The sequence below is a fragment of the Benincasa hispida genome, chromosome 3 (assembly GCF_027475165.1).
Source record: "Benincasa hispida cultivar pf3 chromosome 3, pf3_genome.v1.1, whole genome shotgun sequence".
NCBI classification, from domain to species: Eukaryota; Viridiplantae; Streptophyta; class Magnoliopsida; order Cucurbitales; family Cucurbitaceae; genus Benincasa; species Benincasa hispida.
Window position 1 is genome coordinate 48,924,426 of NC_143480.1, and position 27,774 is coordinate 48,952,199.

Genomic DNA, 27,774 nt, shown 5'->3' on the forward strand with positions numbered 1-27,774 from the left:
ATATCCCATTAGCTGAGCATTTCAAACTATCAACTAAAAATTCTCCAAATGAAGATGAAGAAGATCATCTAAATTACATGTCACAGATACCCTATTCTTACATGTCACAGGTACATGGCTAGTCCTGGAAAGAAGCATTGGGAAGCCATAAAATGGGTCCTAAGATACCTCAAAAAGACTCAACAAGCTAAACTAATATACAAACAGACCAAACATGAGCCCCATAAAATCTATAGGTATGTTGATTTAAACAATGGAGGAGATTTAAACCGGAAAAGATCTATAACAGTGTATGTGATGTACCCTAAAGGAGATAAAGGAGAATTCTCCCCAAGAATCAAGATTGTTGATCTTTTATTAGAATGAAGAATGTATTTCATACAAGAAGGGAAAGTTCCTATTTATAGAGTTTTACGAAAAGTGGGGGTAAAAAGTAAATTATTCTAGAATATTACCTAATTACTCAATTAACCCATATTCTTATTACATCATTCTACCCCTCCAAAAAGAAAACTCGCATTCAAGTTTTAAAAAGAAAAAAAATTATGAAGCAAACAAGGAATGAAATAAACTTGCTCAACAGATTATGACCAAACCAACATCCTACATTTTGAACAAACATATTATGATCAAAGGTATAAATTCGAGACAAAAAAATATAATATTACCACCAAAAGATGAACTTCTCCATCGGGCATAAACCCAAAAAAGATGTTTCCTTCAAGCTCATTCAAAACCGTATTCAAAGGACTAATCACTAAAAATCACATTCCAAAGAGAATCGTTCAAGAATCACGTCTTCATTATCATTCACTTCAAGTTCTTCGGCAGTTTCGTGATCCATTTCCAGCGCAATCACTGTGTCGTTATTCTTGCTTAATTCTTGCTCGGTGTTCGATACTTCTTTTCCATCGTCTTCGTTGGATTTTTCTTCTTCACTCGAAATTATTTCCAAAGCACATCTTTAAATTCTTGTTATTCTTCAATTTTATTGTAACATCCAGAATTTCAGGAAAATTTAAGTTAATTATCTAAAATTATTGAGTTTAAAATTCCCTCTCATTTGGAAAATTGGGGTTAAATTGAAATAATTGAAAAAAATTTATTGGTTAAATTGAATTTAATTGATTAGATATTCGAACGGATTATCTTGAAAATATTAAATTTTGCTTCCCTCTGATTTTGGATTTTAGGGCCAACTTAAAAAAAATAAATAAAAAAAAGAGATAATTAATTTCATGTAGTTTTGAATTGATTTAAATATTTGGAAGGATTTAATTTGTATCAAATTGATGGATTTTATGCCCTTTAATTTTGGTTTTTGAAACCTAAATTAAGATAATTTGAAAAGTTAATTGATTTCTAAATTTAATAGAATCTTTGGAGATTTTGTGATAAAATATTTTATTTATCTTTTCAAAATTTGGAAAAAATAAAAGAATTGAGATTTTTTTCGAAATTAAATGAGAGTGAAAAGAGTTGAAAATTGGGGAGAAAGCAATTCGGTTTTTCAGAGATAGCTTCCACAAAATTGTTGATTCCAAAGTTTGAACCGTTGGATAGTGTTCAAATTTGGTCAGCCTGTTCAAGACATATAGAGTTTCATTTTGAACGGTTGGGTCGTTGTTTGAAGCTCTGGTACGTTCGTAATTGCTGCTGAATAAAATCTGTAAACTAGAAATTCCCCTTCTCTCCCACTCTCGCAAACCCTGCTCATGCAAGACCCTCCCTACCAGCCGCTAGCCTAAAAAATTTATGTCCGACAGTAACACACGCTGCCTATCTATGGCAGCCACAAGTCAATGTGTCGTCGACTGCCATTACCCCTATCTTTGCCAGAATTTTGAGGAAAACCTTAGATTCAAGGTTTGGAAGTTTTGAGGCATTGACCATCAAGCTAGATATCATTTTGTTTTGAAGAAAATTGGTGAAGATCGATTAACTAATTAGATCGAGTATTGGAATTTGTCTTGGACCAAACCACAACTTTAGGTTGATTCAAGTGTGCTAAAGACGTTCTAAGGAGATTTTGTTTACGTTTTTTTTTTACCAAGTTGAGGTAAGTAATTTTACTACTGGAACCGCCTTTGTGCTGATAAATTTATGATTTATGTTGGGGATTGTAACACTAGTTACAAGGATAATTTTGATTGTTCTGAGATTTAATGGACTATTTAGAAAAGATATATGAGTCTGTGATAATATGTCTGAAGCATGTTAATGTATGAGCATGATTTAGAATCTTATGAGATATATTAAAAGGACGATTGAGCATGACCCTAAATTATGAGTTAAGCGACACGACTACGGGAATGTCTTAAAGTTAAGTAAAAGTTGGAGCATTTTATTGATGTGCTTATTTATGTGATTTATTATGAATGTGTGTAAGCTATATGATGTATTATGAAATTTCAAATGTTTGATTGTTTACATGAGTTAGTGCATGAAAGTGATGTACTAGAATGGATCCATTAATACTAGATTAATTACATATGTTGAGGTTAATTAACATGATCAAAACCTTGATCAGGAGATTTTAGAGAATTCATGATTATGTGAACGTTTTATGTAATATGAAGTTAGATGCAATATCTTTTCCTTTCCAGACTATGTGACTGCATGAAAGTGATGCACGTCCAAGGGCGCTAGTACATGAAAGAGATGTACTAAGACTGGTGTGTATGAAAGTGATACATACCTAGAGGGTACTGGGGTATACGAAAGAGGTACATACTCAGTGGGTTATGTGTATACAAAAGAGGTGTATACATAACCATGTGTACGAAAGAGGTACGCATCCCTACATTTATAGAGAGGATCTAGAGTGTACGAAAGAGGAACATACTCAGTGGGTTATGTATATATGAAAGAAGTGTATACATAACCATGTGTACGAAAGAGGTACGCATCCTTACATTTATAGAGATGATCTAGGGTGTACGAAAGAGGTACATACTCAGTGGGTTATGTGTATACGAAAGAGATGTATACATAACCATGTATACGAAAGAGATACGCATCCCTACATTTATAGAAAGGATCTGGGGTGTACGAAAGAGGTACATACTCAGTGAGTTATGTGTATACGAAAGAGGTGTATACATAACATGTGTACGAAAGAGGTTCGCATCCCTACATTTATAGAGAGGATCTGGGGTGTACGAAAGAGGTACATACTCAGTAGGTTATGTGTATACGAAAGAGGTGTATACATAATCATGTGTACGAAAGAGGTACACATTCAGTGGGTTATGTGTATACGAAAGAGGTGTATACGTAACCATGTGTACGAAAGAGGTACACATTAAGTGGGTTATATGTACACAAAAAAGGTGTATGCATAACCATACGTATGTAAGAGATTGTGTTTCCTTCAGGATTCACCAGAGGTTGTGGGTCCTATGAGACTTACTAGAGATAGTGGGCATACTTAACTACAGTAGGATAAAAATAAGTTTTTCATGTATGAATGTGTCCCATGAGGAATAGAGCAGTTTATATGTTCTACTAGAGGTAGGCATCTAGAGGACATAGATGCCTAGCCTGACCCCAGTAGTGGGGTTACTTATTGAGTATTTTATACTCACCCTTTCTCATGTTTATGTTTCAGATAAGAGTAGGGACGTGCCGGCGAATGACAAGCGAAATTCGTGAACGAGCCACTGGGACCAGTTTTATGCTTTCGTAAATGAGATTTAAACTTCTTTTCATGTTTTTCTTAGCTTTTAGTGTTGATGTTTAAAACTTACTATTTAGAATCGCTTCCAAGTTTATGTATTATCATTTATGATTTATGGGTACCCTACCGTTGTTTTTAATATTTGAAATTAAATGCAAAGTCTTTTAAATTTACCTTATTTAATTAGCATTTATTTCACCATAACAGAGTGTCGTTTTAAGTTTCATGCATGCATGTGTTTAGTAACAGCCTAACTTAAGTCCTAGGGGGTCAGGTCGTTACATTTATCTTCAAGATTTTCTATTTGGAAATTTTCCAACCATGATTCCTTTGTTTTTTTTCTTCAGTATATGAAATCATTCCGTTCTTGAACTCTTGCAAATGAATTGATAGTTGATCAATATGTTGAGTCATTTTCCCCAATGAACGTTGGATTTCTTTTGTTGTTTCTTTATTTCCTCCAATAATATAGGATCTAAGTAGTCATTTTGTTGGATTCTTGAATATGTTTTAATCTCATGATTGGTATAGGACTCATCCACTGATTCTCTTGAATCAATCTTTCTTGATTGTGTTTCATAACCAAAAGAGTAATTTTGAGTCTTGAACGTTTTTCTTGAGCTGTAAAAATCCATTCTTGATGATTCTTGGTGATTCTTTAATTCATATAACTCTCAATCTTTACGTTGATATCTTGAAAATTGGGTTTGATTGGATCTTTGGGCACTTTTCCGATATTGTCGCCTTCTTATTCCGTCCCAAACTGCCCTTGATACATCTTCGAAATCACTAGAATCACTAGAATCAAATTTCCAATGTGGATAATGATAGGTTATTTGAGAAAATCGAGCATGGACAAAAATAGTATGTTGAAATTGTTCTTCAAAATCACTTGAGTCAGAATTTCAACACTTTTTTTTTTAAGTAAATTTGATTTTCTTGCCTATACCAATTGTTGTATTTTTTCTTTGATGCTTTCTTTGGTCGGTAATAGTCCATTCTTGCAAAATCTTGAAAAATCTTTGGCTTCTTCTTTCTTTCTTGGAATTTCAAGGGTTTTCCCTAATTAGATGTGTGTTGTTTGGCAACGAGCACAACTCACGAAGCTCCCTCTTGTGATCAACGTCGCCAAGGGTTTCCCGATCTTCTACCAACAGCAGTCAATCTTGGCCCAGGCGGTCATTTTGATACCAATTGATGTAGCCTAAAGGAGATAAAAGGAGAATTCTCTCCAAGAATCAAGATTGTTGATCTTTTATTATAATGAATAATATGTTTCGTACAAGAGGGGAAAGTTCCTATTTATAGAGTTTTACTACAAGTGTGGGTAAAAAGGAAATTAACCTAAAATATTACCTAAGTACCCAATTAACTCATATTCTTCTTACATCAGTTTGTCTTCCTAATTGGAAATAACGTAATCAGCTGGAAAGCCATACTACAATCTGTAGTGGCTCTTTCCTCCACTTAGGAAGAATATATAGCCTTGTCCAAAGCAATCAAAGAAGCCCTATGACTCAAAGGCCTCCTAAATGACTATGGAATCAAATAAAAAAACTGTAAAAATTTAAGTGTCAGCCAAAGTGCAATACATTTATCGAAGAATCAAACATATCATAATAGAACAACCAAACATATCGACATCGAGTTTCATTTCATATGAGATCAAACAAACACGGGAGAAATTGAAATCCTAAAGGTACATATCATAGAGAATGATGCCGATATGCTGACCAAACCAATAGCTTGATTGAAGTTCATACACACTATCTCGAGCTTATTGGCTTCACTGAAAAAGACTGAAAAAAGATAGGAAAGGAATGAGTTAGAATTTTTTGTTACTAATTTTCATTTCAAAGGAAAAATTTGTAGAAATTAATCTAAATGTTAATGGTGTGTGAATTGAAAATCAGTTAACGTAGTTTTCATAACAAACTCATGCATGGCTAAAATCTATAAATAGAAGAGTTTAAAATGCAATTAGATAGAACACTTAGCAGAGATTTCAACCTGTAAAATTCTTCTGAAATTTCTCAATAAAAATTCTTCTCTCTTCATAGTAGATGTAGGCATTTTATAAGCCGAACCACTGTAAGCTTTTTGTGTTGATATTCTCTCTTTTCCTCTCTCGATTACTTGTTGAAATCTCCAAGTGCAATTTCATCATTTACCTCAATTCATCAAAGAATCAAGTAGAAGACTGATAGTCAGAATAATAAACAAACTGAAAGAAGCAAAATAACATAAAGAAAGAAGAAGAAGAAGAATGTACCTGAAGAGAACAAGGAGTACCAAAACGGGGAAGAAAGACTGAATAATTTTCTTCTTCATTTTGCTTGTTTTTGTTGCATGTAAAAGGAAAGGACAGAGCACCATGCGTACAGCTAATCTGTTTCCATCTCTGCCCTCGCAATAGTTGTTAAAAGGTAATATTTTAGTTGTTTTAAGGACGATTGATTTAAGAAAAAAAATATTTTTTTAAAAATTCATTTTTATTTAAACATATTCGATAAAAATTGATTAAAATATATTTGAAGAACTATTTTGAGTGGTTGTCAAACACTTCAATTTCTTTTAAAATGACTTATTTTTAAAATTAAACACTTGAAAATATAATCTAGACACACCCTTAAATTGTCTTAGGTATTTTGTGTTGCTAAAAGACTTATTTATTTTTAGTATAAGGTATATATGTGACAAAACTATGAAGAAAAATAGCATTTTTTAATAGAAGATATAAGTGGAATGCTTTGAATATGAAGTAAAGGAATGAGAAATATAAGACAAAACACAAATACCATCTTATAAATATGAAAAATAGATAATTAATAAAGTATAGAGGGTTTGCTCATTAATAAAGAAGTGAGGTGAGTGGATATATGGCATATGATAGGAGAATCCCAAATTAGGTTTTATTCTTCGCATATTTTTGCATCCCAAATTAAATATATACTTCTTTTGACATAATTTTTGCAACTTATAGAGTATCTACAAATTTTATGTTAGGTCATATATTTGTTGTTAATAACCATTTTTTTTTTTTTTTGCTTATTTTTAGGAGTTTTTTTTTTCAAACGTTGGTTTACTAAAATAAATCACCAACATTCCTTAATTTGAGGGATTTGTTTGTTTTTATTTGAGTTTTAAATTTGCTAATATTTTGGTTAGATATTTTGCTAGGGGTATTATTTTTTTTTTTTTTTTGCTTATTTTTAGGAGTTTTTTTTTCAAACGTTGGTTTACTAAAATAAATCACCAACATTCCTTAATTTGAGGGATTTGTTTGTTTTTATTTGAGTTTTAAATTTGCTAATATTTTGGTTAGATATTTTGCTAGGGGTATTTTTGATATTTGATAAATTATATTAAAAATTCTAAAACAATCATTTGGCCATTTATTCAAAATAAAGGTTTGGTGGCCACTTTTTATAAAGTTCATTAAGTTATGATCATTTGTTCAAATAACCCTAAAAATAAAATGGTGGGTTTAATAACCCACAATTTTATCACTCTTACTCTCACCCGTTTTCCCAGGTGTTTTCATTACCCCCAATTTGCTATTTTTGTCTTTCTCATGTGTCTCTTCACATTTATCCCTATCCTCTTCTCTCTTCTTTTACAGTCTGGTTCGTCTTTCTCATCTTCTCTCTTCTTACTTTGTCTGGCTCTATGAGTTTTATTTTCTCTTTTCTTCCACAATTCGTCTTTTCTCTTTTTTAATTTTCTTTCTATGTTTGCGTTTTGATTCCCTCCTGTTCTGTTCTTCTTTGCATGTTAGATTAGCCTACGGTTCTACATTTTTTTTCAAATTTATGTTCTGAGTTTGATTCTGTATGTTTGTGTTTTTATTCTCTCATGTTTTATTCTTCTTTGCATGTTAGATTAGCCCACGCTTGTCTGAATTTTCTTTTACTTCTATTTGCTCATTGATATTGGGTCGATTTCATGTACAATATTGCATGGTAGATCTGTTGTGTGTTATGATTTTTTTCCTATATAGATTTTTTGATAGATTTGTTTGGTGTTTAGAAATGGAGAAAAAATATGTTATGTAGTTGAGTGTTCAAAAATTGAATCCAATATTTCTGGTTTAGTATATGAATACTTTGTAGAGAATTTGTTATGTTTTGAGAATAGGAAAGAATCAGATTTTTTTTTTTTTTTTTTTGTCTTGGAAAAGTTAGAAAAATGTGTGTATAATTGAAAATCAAAATCAACCATAGCAAAAAAAAAAAAAAAAAAAAAGACAAAATCAATTTCATTTAGAAAAACTGTACCAGATATCCCAACTCAACTCAACTCAATTTTGCACCTCACATACAAACTTAGATACTAATTACCAACTCAACTCTGCATCCTAAACACAGACAATTTAACTCTTATAATTCAACTTCCCAGATAAAAATTACCAACTCAACTCCGTGTCGGCCCCTTAGTTAAGTACATGCTTAATATAATCATATCTTTATTGTTTTTAAAAAAATAAATATCAAGAATCAAAAGAGAACGAATAGACTTAATTTTAAATACTTTTCGTCCATAGACAACCCCACTACATCCTAAATATTTTTTCTTCCACAGAAATCTCCACCACATAATTGACGTTGAGAAAAAAGTTAGTATGATATATGAAAGGTCAATGATTTGTTTGGATCTAATGGCGTTGTAAACTGCTACCTCAAGAAATATTTGATAATATAGAGTTCCATCTCAAAGTTAATTGACAATGAAAAGAGTAGTCAATCTATCTTATTAAGAGTATGAGATCCCTTTAATTTTTCAAACCTGTAATTCACATTCAGGAAAGGCTTATTATGAATCTAAGACCATTAGATTCCACTTGAAGAAATTGAAGCAAATTGTCGACCTTTCGCATCATACTAATTAAGCTTGTGTCATTGTATCCTAATTTTCCATGGTGTAAGTGACCAACCACCCATTTCCCATTATTGAAAAGCTTTTTTGTAGAGCAGAAATTAAAATGGCGGAAGAATTGGAGGTGTTCGGTTTCTGGCCAAGTCCGTTTAGTCTGAGAGTGGAGTTGGCTCTCAAACTCAAAGGCATCCAGTACAAATACTTGGAAGAAGATGTGCTGAACAATAAGAGCGATTTGCTGGCGAAACACAATTCAATTTACAAGAACATCTATGTTCTACTGCACCATGGAAAACCCATTTTAGAGTATCTTGTAATTCTCGAACACATTGAAGAAGCCTGGAAACACAGCCACATCTTGCCCCAACATCCCCATCAAAGAGCTCTTGCAAGGTTTTGGTCTACGTTTATCTACGGCAAGGTACACAAAGACATGCCTGCCCTAAATTTTAATTTTTTATTTCCTCTTTTCAAATTTTTGCTTTGTATTTTTCTACTTTCGCTAAACTTTTGATTAGATGTCTCATCTGATGATCATTTTTTTTAAATATATATAAAGCTTATAAAGATTAGAAAAATAATTAGGTGTTGCTTGGACTATATCTATGTTTGTGCAGAGGACAACTCTCAAATAAAAAACTCAGTTTTTTATTTATTAAAAAAATGGTTTTTAAAATGTTTTTCTTTGTGTCTAAAAGAAGGGAAAGAGGGTGTTGCGACTAATAATTGCTCTAAAAGATCACTAGGTATGAAGTTATTTCTTTTGTTATTTACTTAGTTATTTTCAAATAAACAAAAATGAACCAACTTATTTACAAATATAACAAAATTTCGTTATCTACTAGTGATAGATCACAATAGACCACGATAGACATCTATCAATGAGCGATAGACTGCTTTAAATGTCTATCGTAGTTTATTGCCCACTGATAGATATGTATCACAGTCTATCACTGATAGTGACATTTTGCTATATTTGAAAATATTTTAACAATTTTACAATTTAAAACAATTACTCTAATAGTAATGTCTGTTTTAAAATTATAGGTCCAATTTTTTTTAATATAGTTTTTAAAAATAAAAATACTTAGGTGCATGTTAGGCTCCACCTATTTTTGTGGATTCCACCAACTTATTCAGTCTTAATTTGACACTTGACAAATTCTTCTTACTTCTTTTTTTTAAATTATTTAATTTTTTTTTTTTGTGTCTACTCTTTTAACAAATTGGATAATAATTGAGATGTTACAAAAAATGAAGACCATGGTGAAAAAAACCTTCCACTTATACTGCAGGAACAAGTAGAAAATAATTTAAAAAATAAAAGAAAACAACAAAAAAAAACACAAGAATTTATATGAAAAACTATAAAATGGAGAAAAACCACGATCTACTAGAAAAAGAATCCACTAAATAAAAACTTTTTAGAATTACAATAATACTCTCTCAAAGCATTTTATTAATCATATTTTCTCCTTTCTCAAATTATATATACAAAAATAGGATTTAATTAATATGAATTAGCACATCCAAGCTTTGAAGCGTTTTTAACTACAACAATTGAAACCAAAGTCAAAGGCTCCTTTTATAGTGTTTGGATTGGAGTAATAAAACTAGGATTGAACTAATTTGAACATTTTCAAAGTATTAGGATTGAACTATCTTCTAATATTTTGCAAAAACTATTCAGACCATTATAAAAAAAATGATGAGAACACAAATATAATTTTTAAAATCAAATGGATGATCCGTGGAATTTGTTGCCTAATTCTGAACTAGATAAAATAATTGTTCCTATTAAATATGTAGTAGTGATAGTATGGATCGAAAACAGGGTTCTCGATTAAATTGGTTGCAGTCCTAGTTGGTTTATTTTACCAACTCACCACAACTCTTCCTTCTTCCAATGTTTTAATGACTCCACCCATTGGCCACTATCAACGACTATCGCTGTCATACTCTGAGAACTAACTCTGGGATTCAACAACCACATCTGATGATAACTCTGACAACCACCTTCGATAACAACTTTAGTGAACAACTCCGAGCTCCAACAACCACCTCCGATAACAACTTCAGTGAACAACTCCGAGCTTCGATAACCACCTTCGATGACAACTCTGGCAACCAACTTTGAGCTCCGACAACCACCTTCAATGACAACACCAGTGATAAACTCCAAGTTCCAACAACTACCTTTGATGACAGCTCCAACAACCAGCTCTGAGTCCCCCACAACCACCTCTAATGATAACTCTGGCGACCAACTCCAAGCTCCAAAAATCACCTTCGATGAGAACTCCAGCGACCAACTCTAAGCTCCAACAATAACCTTCGATGACAACTTCGAGCTCCAACAATCACTTTTAATGAAAACTTTGGCGACCAGCTTCAAGCTCCGACAACCACCTTCGATGACATCTCCGGTGACCAACTTCGGGCTCTGACAACATTCACGTGACCAACTCCGACAACCAATTCTGGGCTCCAACAACCACTTCCGATGACAACTTTGGTGTCCCAACTCTGGAGACCACCTTCGCGCGATCAACTTCGACGACCAATTTCAGGCTCAGACAACCACTTCCGACAATAAACTCTAATGACCAACTCTGACAACTACCTTCGTTGGCTCCGACCACCACCTCCAACTATAAAATTCAACAAAAAACACATTCGATGATCAGTTTCGATGACCACCGTCGAATGAGCAACTTCGACACCATCTCGAGGCTTCGCTAACTCTAATACCACCTTCATGCGACCAACTTTAGGATTAGACAATCACCTCCATGTTGGGTTTTATTTTCTAAAACTCGTGGTTTGTAAACAATAAACTTATTCTGTTAATCAAGAAAGATGTTATTGAAGTTTGATTCAATAAAGTTATTATTGAATGTTTGAATTGCCCATTTCGTTTTAGAAATAACCTAAATCCAATAAACTAAGATCCATTGCTATTACATGAATACTTGAACTTTATATGGAGACATAAGAATGGATTAAGTTCGAGTAAATAGCCAAAATGGTCTATAGTATATGGATAAGGTTGGGTACCTTTTTCTAGAGACACTATCGGATGCGGCCCACTTTGTAGATGTTACAATTGTTGTAACGTACTACAAACGAAGTGATCATGATTCGTTCATGTGGATACATGTGAGTGGAGGCATCCTATGCAAAGCGTTTTGTATATGATCGAATCAAGAAATAAGTCACTTTTACTTTGTTACGCTATTTACTATTTAAGACAGACTATTTCAAAGCGATGACCCAGATAACTTGACCTTAATCTTGAGTTAACTATGAACTCCTGTTTATTCGGGATTATCATTAGATTTACATGGTGAGGGTTGGCTCAACAACGCTAGCTTAATAAGCCTCCCATTTCAGGGGTAAAACCGAGTAGATAGTTAGGGACATAAGGTGCAAGATAGAATTCACTCCTACCCATTTTTAGGGATAGTAGAGAGGTTGTTCCCTTAAGTGCTGACTCTGTGTCTTGAACAAGGGATCTCACCTTCTCATTTGCCCGAGAGGAGCTCTTTAGTGATTGGATCACAAACCAATTGTCCATTAGAGAAACAGTAGGACTTAAATAAACAAGATGTAATCTTGGGGTAAAACAGCTTTTGACCCAGCCGTTATTATGAACAACCTATAAAGGGTTGACTTATTGATTATGATTATATTGAATGGACGCAAATATATCTACAGTGAGGGGAGTACAACTATTGGACTTTAATGGAGTGACCTGGTAGTTAACGAATATTGGTTAATTCGGGTTAAAGAGTTTAACTGGTCAATCTCGAATCGTTAGAATCCATGATCTATAGGTTCATTAGGTCCCCCTACTAGCTCACAAACAGATTAAACCTTAGAATCACATGATGAGAGAATTTGAAACGTTCAAAATTCGAATTGAGGGAAGCATTAATTATATGAGATATAATTAAACGTTTAATTATCGAATTAAACGAAATTGGAGAATTGAATAATATTTAAATATGATTTAAATATTAAAATTACATGAATGAGGATTCATGTTTGTGGAATTGGTAGTAAATCTAATTTAATATTGGATATTAAATTAATTAAATTGTTTAATTATATTAATTTTATTTAAAATTTAATTGTTTGAAATAATTTTATTTAAAATTGAAAATTTGAATTTCATGAAAATTCAAATAATAAAAATCACTTTTAAATTTTAAATTTAAATTTTGGAAATTTAATTTAAAATATTAAGAAATTTATTTTTAATTAATTAAATTGATTTTGAATCAATTTAATTTGTGAGTAGGTTTATCCCACTTTTAACTTGCAAGCTCAATTCCCACTTTAAACCTCAAGTAGGTGGTGTCAAGATATGGTGCAATTAAGATTGCATCAGAACCACATTCTTGAGGTTGTGATTCTATTCATGCAAAATTGAATTTTACTGGTGAGGATTAAAGAAGTGTTCTTCAACTTTAGCTAAAAAACCAGTGTTTTCCTTCACAAAATTCCCTGACATTTCTAATTATTTTGGGTTCACCACCCAATCTAAGAACCAAGAGAATAATAGGAAAGATCAAGTGGTGGTTTACAAGCTTTTGGAGTGAAGCATCAAGCTAACTTTGTGGATTGAAGAAGGTCTTCAAAGGTAACTTCTCAAAACCCTCTTTTTATCTCCTGAACACTTTAGAGGAAGAATCAAAGCTTGAAAATGCTCTCACATAGACTCTAAGAAAAAGTAGAGATTAAATGGCTATATGAGCTCATTCGAAAGTCCCTTTAGCCAATCTTCGTCCTTCACTCAATTTTACTAGCACCCACCATCATCCAATGCACACATGGCATTTGTAACAAATTCAGTGGAGGAAGAATCTATTCTTCCAGCTCAATAGGCTTCAAGCAGACATTGGATCCAATCTTCTTCTTCAGACAAATATGAGGCAAAACAAGCCCAATAAAGAAGCTTAAACCAATTAATTAAAGCTAAATAGAATCTGGCCCAATAGTACTTATGGACCTCAATGTATTAGGCTAACAATAATGCAACAATTCTCTACCTTGCTACATAATACATCAGTAAAAAGATATGAGTATATAAGATCTTCTCCAAAAAAATTTGTTCATAATGAACTAACTTTAAGCCTTCAAACAACTCTCAAGTTTATGTGTTCTCAATGATTTTGTCAAAGCATCAGTGACATTTTTAGAAGATAAAATTTTTTCAATTCTAACCTTACCTTTTATTATAATGTCCCCTATAAAATAATACCTTACATCTATATACTTGGTCCTTTCATGATGGGTCTGATTCTTTGATAAAAAAACAACACTTTGGCTATCACAAAAGATAACCAATTCATCCTTCAAACAGACTTAAAACTCTTCTACTAATTCATCATGCCAAATTGCTTCTTTAAATGCATCTGTTAAAATTCAGCTTATGTGGTTGAAAAATCAACCACCGATTGTAAAGATGATTTCCAACTTACTGTATTTCCAAAGAACATAAAAACTAGACCAGATAAAGATCTCTGCTTGTTTTTATGTGTAAAACTTGTGAGAACTTCTTGATTGCTCAAGTGGTTTGAATATAACAGCCCATATGACACGGTTCCTCTAACATATCTTAACATCCACTTAACTGCTTACTAATGATATTTCCCTGGATTAGCCATATATCTACTAACAACACTTAAACAGTGAGCTAGATCTAATTTGCTACAGACCAATGAGGTACATTAGACTCCTTACAGCACTTGCATTTGATCCCTCTCATCGTCAGTTTGAGATTAATGTTCAAATGATAGCTTAGAATGAGATACAAGAGGTGTTGAAACAGATTTAGTCTCATTCATACTAAATCTTGTTAACATTTTCAGGCAGTATGTTTCTTGGGACAGTTTCATAGTGCCTATATCTCTGTTTCTATCGATATTTATTACTTGTTTTTTTTTTTTTTTTTTTTTTTTTTTGCAAGGCCTAGATCTTTCATATCAAAAGCTCCTTTTAAATCACTTTTTAGCTTATTCACTTCTTGTCTATCTACACTTGCTATAAGCATATTATCAACGTATAGCAATAAGAAAATTGAATGTCTTCAACTTCATGTCTAAAGTATATAAAATGATTTGTCATGCTTCTTTTAAAACCATAGGACATCATAAACGAATCAAATTTGAGATACCATTGTCTTGGTGTTTGCTTTAGACCGAATAGTGATTTTTTGATAAAATAATCAAATTTAAGATACCATTGTCTTGGTGTTTGCTTTAGACTAAATAGTGCTTTTTTGAAAAAAAAAAAAAAAAAAAAAAAAACATACCTTATTTTCAATTTCCTTACTTGTGAATCCAAGAGGTTGATGCATATAGATAGTTTTTGATAATTCTCCATGCAAGATTGTGATTTTGACATTCGATTGATCCAGTTCCATGTTGTGCTTAGTGATCAATGACAAAAGCATTATTTTTTAGGCATGTGTCACAACTAGTGAGAATATCTCGTTGTAATCCACCTCTTCTTTTTTTTTTTTTTTATTAAATCCCTTCGCAACAAGCCTTGCTTTTAACCTTGGTGAATTTTAATCCACTTACATCCCAGCAGCTTTTACTTTTGAGGTTTATCTACCACTTACCAAATTTTTTTTTAGTGAGGGAGTCCATTTCCTCTTGCATAGCTTGCTGCCACTTAAAGCTATCTTTAGAGTTCATAACATCTTCAAATGCCAATAGTTCATTATCTATATCTTCTAATTTAGTGCAGAATGCATAATGAATAATATTAGCATCTGTATACCTGTAGGAGGTTTAATCTGCCTTCTTCTTCTGTCTCTTGCCAGGGTATAAGACTGAAGATCTTCTTCTTGAGATGTTTCTCTTTCAGGGTATCCATCTAAGAAACATCCTCTAAACTTATTTGGTCTTCTATTTCATAAGAAGACTGCTTTGGCACCTCAAATTCAATATATATCTTAGATGTTGCCTCTTGACTTTCTATTGTCTTCTTTTCTTTAATTTTGGACAATGCCATTTTTGTTTCATCAAACATCCCTACTTATGATGCATTTCTCTTTTCCTTCTTCAATACACCATAATTTGTAGCCCTTTACTCCTTGTGGATAACCAAGGAATAGACACTTCTTTGCTCGATTATCTAACTTATCTTCTTTGGAATGTGCACATCCAAAGACCCTCTAGTTAGATAGATCAGAAGGATGACCCGTCCATTCTTCCATGGGAGTTTAAACTCAATACCTGAATATGGACTTCGATTGTATAAATAGGTAGCAGTCTTTAATGTTTCTCCTAAAAAATTCCTTGGTAAGTTAGCATTTGACATGAGACATTTGACCTTCTCTAGCAATGTTTGGTCCAGTCTTTTTGCCAGGCCATTAAGTTGGGGTGTTCCTTTGATTGTTGCCTTTGAATACCATCTCTCTCACATAGAAGCTTGAATTCATTACTCAAGAATTCCAAGCCATTGTCTGTTCTCAACGACTTCAGCTTCTTCTTTGTTTGATTCTCAACCAGGTTCTTCCATTCAACAAATTTTTTGTAGGTCTCAGCTTTGCCTTTCAATAGATATGTCCATACCCTCCTTGAAAAATCATCAACTATAGAAAGAAAATAGCGAGATCCACCCATTTTTTGTGTTTTCTGGCCCCTATAAGTCAACATTTACATATTCTAGAATTGATTTGGAAGTATGCAGCCCTTTGTCAAAAGAAACTTTGGTTGACTTACATAAAAGCAGTGTTCATAGATACCTAAGCTGATTTCTGATGTAGTTCCCTGCAGCCCTTGTTTAAAGAGGTGTTTCAAACCTGTCTCACTGATGTGCCCTAACCTCTGATGTCAAATTCGAGTCTTAACTTGATGCTTCTAAGATACAGTAGTTGTGGAACCAACAATTGTGTTTCATTCTAAGACATAAAGTCCATGTTGAAGCTTTCCTTTTGACTTTAGTATCACTCTTTTTATAACTTTTATGGTACCATTTTCAAGTTTGCAGGAGTAGCCAGCAGTGTCAAACAATCCAAGAGAAAAAAGATTTCTCTTCAAATATAGAACATACCTTACTGAAGTGAGTTTTCTGACCTGTCCATCAAACATCCTCATAAGTACAATTCCAGTGCCTTCAACATTGCATTCATGATGATTCACTAAGAGTACTTTTCCTCCATCAATTTCCTTAAAGTTATGGAACCAATGTCGATTAGGACTCATATGACAAGAACAATTGGCCATCTGAGACTGTTACCCCTTCAGCATCTTGATAATTTTCAATCACATTAGCATTCTAAGTGTCCTCTTCTTTTCTATTTTCATTCTTCCTCTTATTTTTCAGCTAAAAAATTATGTTTTCTAATGTGACATTCTTTGTGACAATAGAAGCTTCTTTACTTTTCCTTGAGACTTTAATCTACCACGACTATTGTTCTTATTGAATTTCTTCTTAGGTCTTCCTCTAACCATCAAGGCCTCAGGTTCTTTCCCTTTTGCTTTTCTCAATTCCAAATCTCTAGATATTAGAGCATTTAAAACTATATCCATCGTGAGACTATCTCTACCATATTTTACAACCATTTTAATTTCATTATAGGAATCTAGTAGAGACTTTAACAATATTATGGCCCTATTCTCATCCGACATAGTTTCTCCAATGTTACTAAGATCCAGCATGACTCGATTGTACTAATCTAGAATGTATTCTAGATCTTTAGTAGGATTCATTTTAAAACCAAGGAACCTCTCCTATACAATTTATTCGTGAGAGATTTTATAGATAAATTGGATCAAGTTGTTTCCATACCTCAATTGTTGCATTTGCATCATTAACTTGCCTTAAAACATTGTCTGCAAGATATAAAATGATGTTGCTATATGTTATTTCCTTCATCTCAGAGATCTCTTCAGGCTTCATAGTCATCGTTGATAGATCTATCTTTTCATCCAAGGCTTTGGCTACCTTTTATTGCATGAGTAATGCATTCATCTTCTTCTTTCAAATAGCGAAGTCACCCTTTCCATCAAAACGCTCAATTTGAAATTTCACCGCCATGGACTCCAGTTTCAATTTCAATCCAAGCGACTAAATGCTAAGGGCTCTGATACCAAACTATTACCGCTTTTGCAAGTTTAATAAGCTTCAAGTAGAAACAGAGATAGTAGAAGAAAATTAGCAGCAAGAAAATGATGAAAAGAGAAAGAACTCAACACATAAAACTTATAGTGGTTCAATCCCATAAAAGGGATTTACATCCATTGTAGAAGGCCTCTTGATATTTTTTACTGATTTCAAAACCAAAATACAGAGAACAATCAAAGTTGTAGAAGAGAAATTACAAAGTAAATCACTCATACAGTTTTCTACACACTTTAGAGGAAGAATCAAAGCTTGAAAATGCTCTCATACAGACTCTGAGAAGAAGTAGAGATTAAATGGCTATATAAGCTCATTCGAAAATCCCTTCTACCACTCTCCGTCCTTCACTCAAATTTTGCTCTGTATTTTCTAACAAACTTCAGGTGCTTCACATGCTCTATCATCCAATGCACACATGGTATTTCGGAATGAATTTAGTGGACGAAGATTCTATTCTTCCAACTCAGCTTCTTACAGCTCAAATGGGCTTCAAGTTGATATTGAATCCAATCATCTTTTACAGACAAACATGAGGTAAAACAAGCTTAATAGAGAAGCTTAAATCAATTAGTTAAAGCTAAATAGAAGATGGCCCAATAGTGCTTATGGACCTCAATGTATTAGGCTATCAATAATACAACAAGTTGCTATAAAAGAAAATGGAGCATATTGGTCAATAGCAATATCAAGCAATTTAAGAAAGAAGAGAAAAATGGGAGAAAAAGTGGAGGTGTTTGGGGCACGGTTTAGTCCTTTCAGTCGTCAAGTAGAATTGGCCTTGAAACTCGAAGGCATTGAATATGATTACATTGAAGAATAAATATACAAGAAGAAGAGCAATTTGATCCTTAGATTCAACCCTATTTACAAGAGGAGACTTGGAAGGAGAATCTTGTTTTGCCTCAACATCCTTATCACAAAGCTCTTGCACTCTTTTGGGCCAAGTTCTTGGATGATAAGGTAATACTTTTGGGATTTTATATTGTTTTTTTTTACTTTCTTTTAATGAATTTTAAATTTATTATATGATATTTGAATGGATAAGTTTGTTATGTGATCTACAAATTTTGGTGTTAATAGGTGTTGGGAAGTGTTGAAGCATCGATATAATTAAATTTTACTCTAACTTGTCAGTTTAAGCTTTTGAATTAACTGATATAATTTAGCATCATGTAAAAAGTCTCATGAAATTCAAATGAGTATTCGGTCCAAATTTTGAATTTGGTTTAAGAATGGTAAACCTATAGAGATACGATCTTGAAAAGGCAAGTTGAAGATCTCATATTGGAAAAATGACGATCTTTATATATGAGTTATTACTAATTTTATTACCAATTAGTTTTTAGATGAAATCTATGTTTATCTATTATGATCTTTAAACTTGCACTTAGGGTTTAGGGTTACCCTGCGTTCTAAAACTAACAAATAAAGATGAGTTGAAAACTTAAATATAGTAGAGAATCGACACATAGATTTATGGGTTTACTAACAGTGTGTTAGCTACATCCATGAAAAGATGGAGGAAGCAATGTTATTATAGATAAAATTTTAGATCACGGTGTTAGAGATGTCAATAGGGTTATAGAGTTTATATAAAACACAATCTACTAAATCCTAGGGCCAAAATCGTTAATAGTGCAAATAACATAAATAAAGCGCCCAGATATCAAATTCAAAGCTATCTAACACCCATCTTCCACACAAATGGCTAATATTCTCTAGACCCCATATGATGACTAATTTATCTCTAAAAAGTAGATAACACAAAATAAAGAAATACACAGATCATGAGAGTAGTTGCGTAAATTGGGAGAATTTGCTCCCACTCGAAATTTTCAAGGGCATGTAAAAAACGATGATGGATCTTTAATATAAACTTCATTTTTTAAAATAAAAAGCTAAAAACGAAATCGTTACTAAACAAGGTCTCATTTCTCATTTTATTTTTCTTGAATTTTCTCTTGAATACACACACAACTTCTAGGTGCAATTATCAGAGCAAGAAGAAGGTAAGGAAAGAGAAAGAAGAGGCAATAGCAGCTGCATGTGAGGTATTGAAAGCACTAGAAGATGAAATGAAAGGTAAGAGAATCTTAGGAGGGGATTATGGCCCATTATGATTGATCTTTAAATGGAATCCCATCACGATTACACCAATTTTCATTATGGATTGGTAGGTGTGACCTTAGTCATTAAAACATGTTGAGACAATCATTGTAGATCAACCAGCAACCTGTGGAGCAAGTAATTATCTTTAGATCATCTTTTTTAAAATGATTCTCAACTATCTATCATCTCATTCTTGTATTTTTTTTTTTTTTTTTATTCATTTGTTGTATTGTTGATGAGTAAAAAAAATATAATTTTTATGAAATCGACAATTAAAAAATATAGAAAACGTAAAAAGAAAAGAGAATCAACACACAGATTTATATGGTTCACTAACAGTGTGTTAGCTACGTTCATGAGGCAAAGAGATAACGATTTTATTAGAGAGAATGTTTACACATTACAGAATAATGTCTCTAAAGTTAGAGAGTTTATATAGTGTACTTCTCTAAATCATAGGGTCATAATCGTAAATAACCAATCTAATAATGCTAAATACAAATTCTGTTTCGATCATTCAAAGCATCATATAACAGATTCAAGACATTCCAACAAATCGCCACCGTGACTTGAATTCTCTCACACTTTATTAAAATGTATTTATTCATTTATCACTGGTATTATTTATTTTTATTTTATTTGAAAAATATATATATTCGTCTCTAAATTTTAAGTCTAATATTTATTATTACACCTTTATCCTTTAGTTTTGACTATAATTTCTATTTGGTCCTTAGGTTTCAAAATGTTTAATTCTTACATTTAAGCTTTCTATTTTCTTTTTATTCATCTCTAAGTTTCAATATTTTACACTTTTACTCTCGCATTTTCCCTAACTTATATTTGGTTTTTGGCAATAACTTTAAGTAAACTAATTTTAAAAAATATGGTAATTGTAATAGGTATCACTTTTTGGAATAATAATTAAGTGTATAGCAACATATTTAAAGAATTGCAAATATAGCAAAATCTATCAATGACAAATTTTATTGCTGATAGACTCTTACTAATGATATAATTTATCACCGATAAACTTCGAGAATTGGATCTAAATTTTGGTATATTTACAATTTTTTACATTGTGCTATATTTATTAATACTCTTTATCTAATTGTTATACTTGTAAATACCCCAAAATACTTATGATGTGATATTTTTAAATTAATTTAAATAGTAATAGAAAAAAGTTAGAGAAAAATAATTAAGTATAATCAACATAATTAGTTTAAATCAATTATAAGATATTGAATTAAATATTAAATTTTTTAAAAAAAGACGGTAAAGGTAAAGTAAAAGCATAAAAATCCTGAAACCTTAAACAAAAATGAAATCAAAACTTAAAATAAATTAATTTGGAAAAGTAGTTGGAGATCATTCCAATGCTGACGTAGCGGCTTACGACACAGGTAGCCTCCGCCTCACGAAACCTTATAAATTCTAACCATTCCGATAAATTAAAAAGAAATCTCCCGTCCTTTTCATTAAGTTTACAGAGGGGAAAAAAATAAAGATAAAATTGAAACTTTAATTAAAATCTAATTTAATTGTATTTTTCATCCAAACAATGATAATTTGCGAGTATGTGAGAATTTTCACTATGTTCTTTTTTTTTTATGAGTTAAATTATGATCTAAAATATAATAAAAATGACTCCACAAAAATGCAATTCAATGTAACAATTTAATTTATAAAACAAAATGAATGCAAAAGAAGTTAAAAGATTGACATACCTTGAATCAACTAATTAAACACAAAAAGAAAGATTTAAAAAGGTTTAACAATATATAAGAACTTTAGTATGTATTGGTAAAAAAAAATTATAAGAATATTTAAAAAGAGAGGAAAATGGGCCCACAATTTGCCACTTAAAATAGAAAGACAAACCCATTTTTGATACACTGTGATTTTGATGTCGTATTGGCTTACAGCACAAATCAGTTCCACAAAATTAGTATAAAACAAAATAATCCTCTACGAGTTGCTATAAAAGCAAATGGAGCGTCAATAGCAATAGCAAGGAAATTAAAGAAAGAGGAGATAAAAAAAAATGGGAGAAAAAGTGGAGGTGTTTGGGGCATGGTTCAGTCCTTTCAGCCGGCGAGTAGAATTGGCTTTGAAACTAAAAGGCATTGAATATGATTATATTGAAGAAGAAGTATATAAGAAGAAGAGTGATTTGTTACTGAAATTCAATCCTGTTTACAAGAAAGTCCCTGTCTTCGTCCATGCCGGAAAACCCATTGCAGAGTCCATTGTTATTCTTCAATACATAGAAGAGACTTGGAAGGACAATCCCATTTTGCCCCAACATCCTTATCACAAAGCTCTTGCACTCTTTTGGGCCAACTTCTTCGATGACAAGGTATTACTTTTCGGATTTATATATATTGGTTTATACTCTAATATTTTCTCTCTCCAATTAAATAAAAAGAATGGAGCATATTAGGTAAGGCAATAGCAAGGAAATTAAAGAAAGAGGAGATAAAAAAAAATGGGAGAAAAAGTGGAGGTGTTTGGGGCATGGTTCAGTCCTTTCAGCCGGCGAGTAGAATTGGCTTTGAAACTAAAAGGCATTGAATATGATTATATTGAAGAAGAAGTATATAAGAAGAAGAGTGATTTGTTACTGAAATTCAATCCTGTTTACAAGAAAGTCCCTGTCTTCGTCCATGCCGGAAAACCCATTGCAGAGTCCATTGTTATTCTTCAATACATAGAAGAGACTTGGAAGGACAATCCCATTTTGCCCCAACATCCTTATCACAAAGCTCTTGCACTCTTTTGGGCCAACTTCTTCGATGACAAGGTATTACTTTTCGGATTTATATATATTGGTTTATACTCTAATATTTTCTCTCTCCAATTAAATAAAAAGAATGGAGCATATTAGGTAAGGCAATAGCAAGGAAATTAAAGAAAGAGGAGATAAAAAAAAATGGGAGAAAAAGTGGAGGTGTTTGGGGCATGGTTCAGTCCTTTCAGCCGGCGAGTAGAATTGGCTTTGAAACTAAAAGGCATTGAATATGATTATATTGAAGAAGAAGTATATAAGAAGAAGAGTGATTTGTTACTGAAATTCAATCCTGTTTACAAGAAAGTCCCTGTCTTCGTCCATGCCGGAAAACCCATTGCAGAGTCCATTGTTATTCTTCAATACATAGAAGAGACTTGGAAGGACAATCCCATTTTGCCCCAACATCCTTATCACAAAGCTCTTGCACTCTTTTGGGCCAACTTCTTCGATGACAAGGTATTACTTTTCGGATTTTATTTACATCTCTTATGATTTTTAAATTTATTATGAATCTTGAATGGATGAATTTGTTGTGTCTTTACCGAAAATTTTCAAGTTCACAAGTGTTGGTGAATGTTGAAATATTGACATAATTAAATTTACCCTAATTTGTCAGCTTAAGTTTTTTTATTAACTAGTGATTTAGCATTGTGTCAAAAATATCATGAAGCTCAAACGAGTATTTTGTCCAAAATTTGAATCTAGCCTAAGAATAGTGAAATTAAAGAGATACCATCTTGAAAAGGCTGGTTGAAGATCATCTCATATTAGAAAGATGAAGAGATCTTACTATCTTTATAAAATATATATGAGTTATTCTAATTTTATTTTCAATTTGTGTTGAGATGAAGTCTATGTTTATCTATTATTATCTTTAATTTTGCACTTGTTCAAAATAAAAATTAAAAAAAAAAAACCTTAAACTTGCACAATAAAATTCTATGTTATGAAATCGATGAATAAAGATAAACTAAAAACGTAAATACATTAGGAGAACTGACACATAGATTTACATAGTATATAAAAGATAATGTAATGTGTTAGCTACATGTGTGGGAAGATGGAGAAAGCAATTTTATTAAAGAAAAAATTTCATACTATAGAGTCAAAGGTGCCAATAGGATTAGAGAGTTTATATAGCGTGCACTCCTCTAAACCTTAGGTCAAAATAACATAAATACGAAGCATCTAGATATCAGATTCGAGGCATTTCAACTCGTACAAAAGTTCATCTTCCACACAAACCATTAATATTCTCTAGATCCCATTTTATGACTAATTTATTTCTAAAAAATAGATCACACAAAATAAAGAAAAAGAGTAGTAGTGTTAATATAAACTTAATTTTCAAAAACAAAAAACTAAAAATGAAATCATTATCGTTTGTCATTTTGTTTCTCGGTTTTATGTGGATATATATTCACCCAGCTTCTAGGTGCTATAATGAAAGCAAGGAGAAGGCAAGGAAAGGAGAAAGAAGAGGCAATAGCAGAGGCATGTGAGGCATTGAAAGTACTAGAAGATGAACTGAAAGGGAAGAGATTCTTTGGAGGAGAGAAGCTGGGATTTGTGGACATTGTTGCCAACTTCGTGGCGTATTGGATTCCAGCCATCGAAGAAGGTTTCGGCCTGGGCGGTGCGTTGAGCAGTGAGATGGAGAAGCTTCCAAACCTACAGCGATGGTGCAATGAGTTTGTAGAGCACACCATTGTCAAAGATACTCTGCCTCCTAAACAAGACCTCCTTGCTTTCTGTATATCTCAGTTTGGAAACAATGTTGCTTCCAAATGATCATGCTTTGCTTGGATCTTAAACTTTTAAACTTCAGATATTTGTAATAAGAGAACTCAAACATTTAGTTCGTGTCTATTTGGTAAATTTAAATTAGTTTTAATTGTGTATCAAATAGATTTATAAAGTCTTCTTTTAATAACTTCAAGCTTATGTGGTAGCCAACTATATTATTTAAGAATAACACACAATCCGATGATTTCAAATGGTCTTAGATGATTGATAGTATTTGTTGAAATATAAACTTGATTTTGGGTTTAAAATATTTGGGTCTAATCTAAACAAAAGTCCATTTTTTTTATAAGTATTAATTATTAGAATATTTTAAAAAAATTACTGGTAAGAAATAGTCAGAATATACAGTAGAATTCCCTATAACACATGAGAAAAAAGCGTAAAGATAAATAATAATATAGAAAGTTATTTCATATTTGTAGCTACTAGATCATGAATATGTTGGTAAAATTCAACAATAAATTTTGGATGTGCCAACTAATATAAATAGAAGGGATGTCTTAGCATTTGTATTAAGCAACAAAAGTTGCCTCTTTCTCAAATCTAATTTCTTTCAAATTACCTCCAACCTCCAAAAGTTTCTTTCCAACCATGATAGCTTAATTAAGAATTGATCGAGTTTCACAAACAACAATCTCTTAGCAAAAAAAAAAAAAAAAAAAAAAAAAAAAAAAAAAACCATGTGGTTCATAGCCAAAAATGAGCCATATCATATCATTATATTGTCGAATATGAAAAAAATTACATGTCATCCTAGTGATCATATAACATTACAAAAAATTTGGTTTTTTCCGACGCCAAAAACACTTTAAGAAGACCCATGTTTCCCAACCATTTTTTCGACGTCGGGAAAAATAAGATATCTTGACTATAGTTTCAATGGCATTGGGAAAAATAGGTATTCCCGACGTTGTTTCCTAGCCGATCGGCCTAAAAAAGGTGGAGAAAATGTTAGGCCTCTCCCGACGCTATAGTTTAGGTGGAGAAAAGTCCTTATCCCAACAATAGAGGGGAGGCATTGGGATTTTTAAAAAGTTTGGTAATTTTTTTAAGGCTCTCCGGTCGTTGGGATATGGTGATTTAAAACCCTAATTTACCTCATTCTTTTTTCACTTGTGTCGCCCAAAGAAAATTTTTTCCCTTCTTCTGCAGATGAAGGACATGCTAACCGATCAAGAACACACACCCCTACTGCTGTCGAGAACCCAAGGGTTAAATTAACTCATTAAGTTGCAGATTTTGTTTACTGTTATTTACTGCAGTTTTGTCTGAGTCAACAACTGCTTCCTATTTTTCCTCTTTAATCGGGTGCACTTTCCCACCTTCTCCACTCTCCCAAGATTCTCTCTTTTTTCAGCTTTTCACCATTCTATGGTTGCTGTATATATAGACAATGCTGTTAAATGAAATTGTACTGAGTTTCCCAAGTTTTTTGTCTCTGTTAATTCCAAATTCTTTATTGATACCAGAGCAATCAAGTAAACACTACCATGTCATATGAAGAAACCCAATCCTCAGAAACTCAATCCCATATAAAAACATCCTTTTTGGCTCTTTATTCCGTTGTTGCAACAAATGGCTCCTCCTTTGGTCACCCTCTTGAGACTGTGCTAATAATGAAGTTAGATGATAAAAATTGTGCCTTGTGGAACGGAATGATTCTTGGCATTCTTCATGGACAGAAGCTTCAAGGACATGTCCTTGGAACCAAGTCAGAGCCACCAGTTCCTCTTCCTTCAATGAGAGGAACGGGGACCTCAAAACCCTTAACCGATCCAGTTTATGAAGCATGACATGTTGTTGACCAAGCATTACTAGGATGACTCCTAACTACATCAGTGGCTTGCGATGTAGTTAATCTTAGTACTTCAAGACAAATGTGGGTAGTAAAAATCATTCAATTAATTTTTGGGATTACTGTCCTAATCTCGTAGTTTCAAAGTTTGTAAATTATTTGTACAAAAGAATTATGTATATAATAAACTAAGATCCTAGGTTATTTAATGTAGCTTAAACACGTATGTGATGACATACAAGTGGATCACGTTTAAGTAATAACCTGAAAGGTCTGTAGTAAATGGATAAAGTTGGATACCTTATCTTGGTGACACTATGGATACGACTCACTTTGTAACCGTTACAATTATTGTAAAATGTTATAAATGATTTGATCTTGATCATTCATGTGATGAATATGAGTGAAGGTACCCTATACAAAGAGTTTGTATAAGACCGGATTACGAAATGATTAGTCTCTTTATAACGTTGTTACTTGTAGAGACTTACATTCCAGTAGGATGACCATAGGTGACTTGACAAATCCTGAGTGAGTTGTGATCTTCTATCTATGTGAGTGATTCTTTGATTTGTATGGGTGAGAGTGGCCAGATTCGCAGACTCAATATGCCTATCATTTTGGGGATTCGTCCAAGTGGGGAGCTAGTAACACAACTATACAAGAAGGAATTCAGTCATTCTCGTTGTTAGGGTAAGTGAATAAATTTCTTCTTAAGGACTGATTCTGAGTCCTTAACAATGAGGTGTCTCACCTTCCACTGGCTATAGATGTAATTATAGAGGTAAAACAGTAATTCAGACCCAACTGTAGTTACGAGCAATTTGTGAAGGGTCAATTTACTATTGATTGGTTATATCCAATGGACATAGAAATATATATACAATGCAAATAGTACAATTGTCGGTCTTTAATGGAGTGACTGGCAATTAATAAATGTTGATTAATTTAACTAAAGAGTTTAATTAATTGATTTTATATCATTGGAGCTTGTAATCTATAAGTCCATAAGGTCTCATTGCTAGCTCAATAAAGGTTTAGTGAGAATCAATTAATTTTGGATTAATTTGAATTATTCAAATTAATTAAAGAAAATTAATTGTATGTAATATGATTAATATAATGTATATGAATACATTATAATATAAAGTTTGATGAGAGAGATAAATATTTGAATATGATTCAAATATTAATTATATGAAGATTAAAATTAATATGAATGTGATTCATATTAAAATTATAGGTTATATAAAAGAATATAAAGTTAGTTTATATTAAATGTGATATAATATAAGCTATAGGTTATATATTATATGTGATATAATGTATAGTTTTATTTAATTATATCAATGTAATATAATTAAATTGTAAAATAACTCCCTTGGGAGTTATTTCACGTTATGAATGGGGTTATTTGATAACTCCCCTCGTATCTTATATATAGGGTATATAGAGGAGTTGGGCAGAAAGTAATTTAGTACGTGAAATTCTTGAAGTTCTCTCTGCACATAATTTTCTTCCTCTGTGAAACTCCTTCAAGAGAAAAATTATGTTTTCCCTCAACCAAAATTAAGT

General features: G+C 32.3%; 1 protein-coding gene across 1 annotated transcript; it reads left to right on the top strand.

The window, feature by feature from the left end:
- The first annotated feature begins 21,817 nt into the window (after positions 1 to 21,817).
- On the top strand, positions 21,818 to 24,531 carry LOC150037332 (putative glutathione S-transferase). The gene is made up of 4 exons (XM_090311965.1): positions 21,818 to 22,241; positions 22,455 to 22,610; positions 22,740 to 23,054; positions 24,027 to 24,531. Exons 1-4 carry the CDS (start codon positions 21,852 to 21,854, stop codon positions 24,387 to 24,389), a joined length of 1,224 nt encoding a protein of 407 aa, XP_090168091.1. The 5' UTR covers positions 21,818 to 21,851; the 3' UTR covers positions 24,390 to 24,531.
- Positions 24,532 to 27,774: the final 3,243 nt, after the last annotated feature.

Coding starts and splice junctions, on each gene's coding strand:
- LOC150037332 (XM_090311965.1), top strand. CDS start 21,852: ATGGGAGAAAAAGTGGAGGTGTTTGGGGCATGGTTCAGTCCTTTCAGC. Junction 22,242..22,454: donor AATTAAATAAAAAGAATGGA/GCATATTAGGTA, acceptor CCTGTTTACAAG/AAAGTCCCTGTCTTCGTCCA. Junction 22,611..22,739: donor CCAACTTCTTCGATGACAAG/GTATTACTTTTC, acceptor AGATAAAAAAAA/ATGGGAGAAAAAGTGGAGGT.